This window comes from Rutidosis leptorrhynchoides, chromosome 4 (genome assembly GCF_046630445.1).
Source record: "Rutidosis leptorrhynchoides isolate AG116_Rl617_1_P2 chromosome 4, CSIRO_AGI_Rlap_v1, whole genome shotgun sequence".
Lineage (NCBI taxonomy): Eukaryota > Viridiplantae > Streptophyta > Magnoliopsida > Asterales > Asteraceae > Rutidosis > Rutidosis leptorrhynchoides.
In genome coordinates, this window is record NC_092336.1 from 139,463,814 (window position 1) to 139,468,146 (window position 4,333).

At 33.5% G+C, this 4,333-nt stretch overlaps 1 protein-coding gene across 1 annotated transcript; it reads right to left on the bottom strand.

Annotated features, from left to right (window-relative positions):
• Nucleotides 1-2,639: 2,639 nt before the first annotated feature.
• On the bottom strand, nt 2,640-3,422 carry LOC139841057 (F-box/kelch-repeat protein At3g06240-like). Its single transcript, XM_071831290.1, has one exon. The coding sequence runs from the start codon at nt 3,420-3,422 to the stop codon at nt 2,640-2,642; it is 783 nt and encodes a 260-aa protein (XP_071687391.1).
• Between the last annotated feature and the right edge of the window lie 911 nt (nt 3,423-4,333).

The following is a 4,333-nucleotide window of genomic DNA, read 5'->3' on the forward strand; positions in this document are numbered from 1 at the left end:
TGCTTGAGTGTGGCGGTGGTTGAAGATGGCGGTGGTGGTGGGGGTTAAAATGATTGTGGTGGTGGTGGCGGCTGAAGATGGTGGCGGTGGTGAGGGTTGAAGATATGTTTGTTCTTGATTTTATAGATTTTATAAAAGTATAATTATAGGATTTTTAATTTGGGGATGATTAACATGAGATAATAAGGAAGATGGTAAAAGGATAAGTTAAATAATAAAGAAAAGAAATAAAATAAAAAGACTAAAGCACACTCACATGCTTTGCACATGACTGAACAAACGGTTGAAATAGACAGAAAGTAGACGGGAGGACGAGGGATGTAGATTTCTGATACATTAGGGACGAGGGATGCACAAAAAAAAAAGAAAAATGACAGAGAGTCAAAATTGATATAAAATTCAAAGACGAAAAATGAAATTTTGTCATTAAAAAATAACCGGTCTAGATATCCCTCAGAAATTATAAATGACTACACGTCTAAATAAAAAATTTGAACCGGCCAAAGTGTCCACTTAATAACCGGTCTTTATATGTCCGTTTTCTTTATCTCCCGCTACCATCCATAGATAAAATATTTGATTTTCAACTTCCCTCCATAAAGTGATTTTTCAATAAATTAAAACCATTTAATTTACTCTTTCTCTTATCATCAGTTTCTATCTTTCCTTTCTCTAGACGCTGCTTCACAATCAGATTCAATTGATTCAACGAGTATCAACCTTCTAGGTTTCTCACTTTTATTTGAGGTATAAAAGTAATATTGTTTAATTACTAATTATTTAATGGTTGAGAAATTTTGCAGTTACAATCAGCTAGCGAACGTCCTCAAATATCATTCTCGTGTAAAGTCCAAACTCAATTCATTGATTGGTGGTAAGATATATTATTTAGTGTTTGGTTATCTCAAGGTTAGATTTATTATACTAAAGTTAATTATCCTTTTTTTTTTTTTTTTTTTTTTGCATCGAATTGTTGTTTAAATAGATAAGCACAGAAAGTTCTTAGTGTTATTTGTTTCTAATTTACTGATATGATATAGTTGTGTCTTTATGACAACAGTTTGTAATTGGTGTTGATAATGTCATGTAGCGTGAATGCATGACAGGTACTCGCTAATGCTATGTTAATGAAAGAATAACTTCTCTTCTGCGAATTGTTGCTTGTTACAGTGTAATTCAAGCTAAATCCCCTCCCCTCTAATTGTTGATTACTGCAAAAGACATATATCAGTTCAAGTGTTATTGTTCAGGTGTAAACAAAGCTGTAAATCTGTTTGATGCTTGCTGCAGTTGTCGAGTTGTGATTTTGTTCTGGTGCGTTTTTGACAGTTCAATTGTTAAAGCTTTATAGATAATAGACCGATCATTCGCTTTTAAAAGTTTTCACCTTTTTTACTTATGTAGAATTCTTCGGAGCCTTAACTTTTTGAAGCAGTGGTCTACTAGTGACGGATATCAATTTCGATTGCTGAACCAACAACTTAAGGATCTTCCAACTGCTTAGGTACGTGTAAGAAAAATAGCTACTTATTAATATTCAATTGGGTACAAACTACCAAAGTAATTGCAGCTCTGCTTATAGAGTGATAAGTGTTAAACTTCAAACATCATCCATGAATCTTCATATTTTGACTTATGCATGTTTTTTTCTATATTTTCAGGCTGGATGACCAACTTAATTCGGACGAGAATGGCTATGGCAAGCGACGTACTGTTTCAATTTTTTGTTAGCAATGCTTAAAATTTTTGTTGACTTAATGAATTGAATGTCGGTGAATGTTTTGTTGTAAACGTAACTTTTTTTTTTTTTTTTTTTTTTTTTATTCATACAATGTATCATTATAATTTATATATGTATTGTTGATCTGATGAATATATGAACATTACGTTAATACTATACTTATGGGTGGATTGTATATATATGCAAGTTTATGAAAAACTGATTTGGACAAAACTCAAATAAAAAGAATCATTAAGAGACCAATCATGTTGCAATTGGAAACGTCTGTCTCAAAAGCATCTAGACTGGTTTATACTCTACAACAAAGGTCTCAATAAGACTGGTTAAACACGTCTGGAAACAATTATTAATATGCGCGAACTAGCCAATAACTGGTCTAATTATGTATGTCAACACCGGTTTGAAAACCGGCCTATATAGCATTAATCAAGTAGACCTGCTTCATCTAGACGTGTTCAAAAACACGTCTAGATAACTAGATAAGTTTTTCAACACGTCTAGATATCTTTTTCTGTAGGATGGGATATAAACTAGCTAGTAGTATAACATAAGAAAAAACTAATTAAAGTGACCATATACAAAACATTATTAACACAATCTGACATAAGTTATTGAAATCTTATTAGCTACAAGTTCCACGAAAACCATCATCCCTAAAGTACTACTGTAGAAATCATAAAGATAGATCCATACATGAATTTTTTCTCATTTGAATACTTGAGCAGGGCGTAGCGAAGGGCGGCTGCAGCACGGGACCGCTAGGAACGGTCTAACAACTAGAAGAAAATTGGCACCCAAATATGTTTAAAGCACGTCCATTTAAAACACAAACTTATTAGCGAAACAAACATTCAATCATCTGAAAGATACATATTAGCAGAATATATGGTCCATACCATCATCTTAATTTTCTTTTTCTTTTGTTTCCCAGAGATGCAAGTGACTTGACAAATATAGGGGTACCAATATGATACCATCTCTGCCATAGCATATCTACATATCCTTTATCATCATCATCACATAAATGCCAAGTGTTTTCTGGAATGAAATCGAGTATGTATACAGTAGCGGCAGCACCATACTTGTTACCTTCGTAATCATCACATGGGATCAGTTGCCAACAATTGTAGTTTTTCATCAACCATGTGTTGCAGTGATCAGTAAGAATATCATAGGTACGGAATACGCACAGATATTTTTGAAACGTCCCTAGTACGTTAAGATGATCACATAAATATATTGTATCATCAGGTTGGGGGATCTCTTTGAATTTCTCAAGAGATAAATCAAAAGAAAGAATAACCATCTTCTTCTTCTTCTTCTTCTTCTTCTTCTTTGTATCATACATAAACCAATGAAGCGCCCCATCATGTAAAACACCAGGACGAGGAAAACAACCTTGAGCATTATAAGTTAAATAGTTGCCATCTCCAACGAATTTCCATTGACTTGATTTTAAAGATAACACTTGAAAGCGCATAAGATGCTCAGATTCATTGATGCCGGCAACAACCTTGTAATCATCGGTGATAGAATCATAACCAAAACCCCAACATAAATTTCCCCTACAAAAAGGAAGCATTGGCAGTTTTCTAACCTCACGAGTGGAGGGATTAGTTACTAATAATTCATCTACAAAAGGAGAGATGCAAACAAGGCCATTACAGGAACCAATCATCATAATATAACGCCAGTTATATATTATTATGTCTATTATAACTAAAACAAGTTAATTTCCGATTCAGCCGAATTCTTAAATCTCCATGTTGACGATTGTTATTGTAGCTATGCTTAAGATGAGCTTTAACAAAATAACTAGATGATATTAGATTATACCATGACTTACAAACACACTTGCATCGGAGAACATCTTCCACGTCCAATCTTGTAAGTATTTCCTCAACCATAGCATCCATTAGAATTAATTAAGAAAAAAAAAATGCGTTTGATTAGAAGGATATAAAAAGCAAAATGTTAAAAATAGTAATAGTAATAATAATGAAGTTGCCGCAATTTAGTCTATTAGGGTTTCACATAGAGTTTTGGGGATTCTTGTGATTTTTGAATACAGCTCGGCCCTCGTACAGGGTTTTAGGGGAATTACTCACAAAAGTTTTGGTTTTTTGAATTGTTTATTAACTTTTTCTAGTTTTTTACAAAGTTACAATTTTTATCACTCACCTACTTCCATTTCTCCCAATCAAGGATTGGTTAAATGTTTTGTTTATTTGAGGGTAAATAATTTTATAAACAAAATAATAGGATGGCACCCTTGGACGACGGACACAAATTGTAACCGCAACCGCGATCTGCCCACCAATATTATTTTTTACTCGTCGGGGTCCGTCTACCGATCAACGGATAAAACTTTTCGTTCATACTCGTGACCCCCACATACTTGGAGGTTGCGGGCTTGCCCGGAGGTTTACAAAATATACATATTAATCCATCCGTGTCCAAGGATATTCACCATTCAAGATTAAATCCACGGATAGTTATCGTTATCAATTTACATTGAAACAATAAGTATATTTTTCTATAACTAAATCTAGAGTTATATATACCATTAGTCCCTGTGGTTTACTCAAAATA

Bases quoted from the DNA above. Each gene is read 5' to 3' on its own strand.
- LOC139841057 (XM_071831290.1), bottom strand. From the start codon at position 3,422: ATGATGATTGGTTCCTGTAATGGCCTTGTTTGCATCTCTCCTTTTGTA.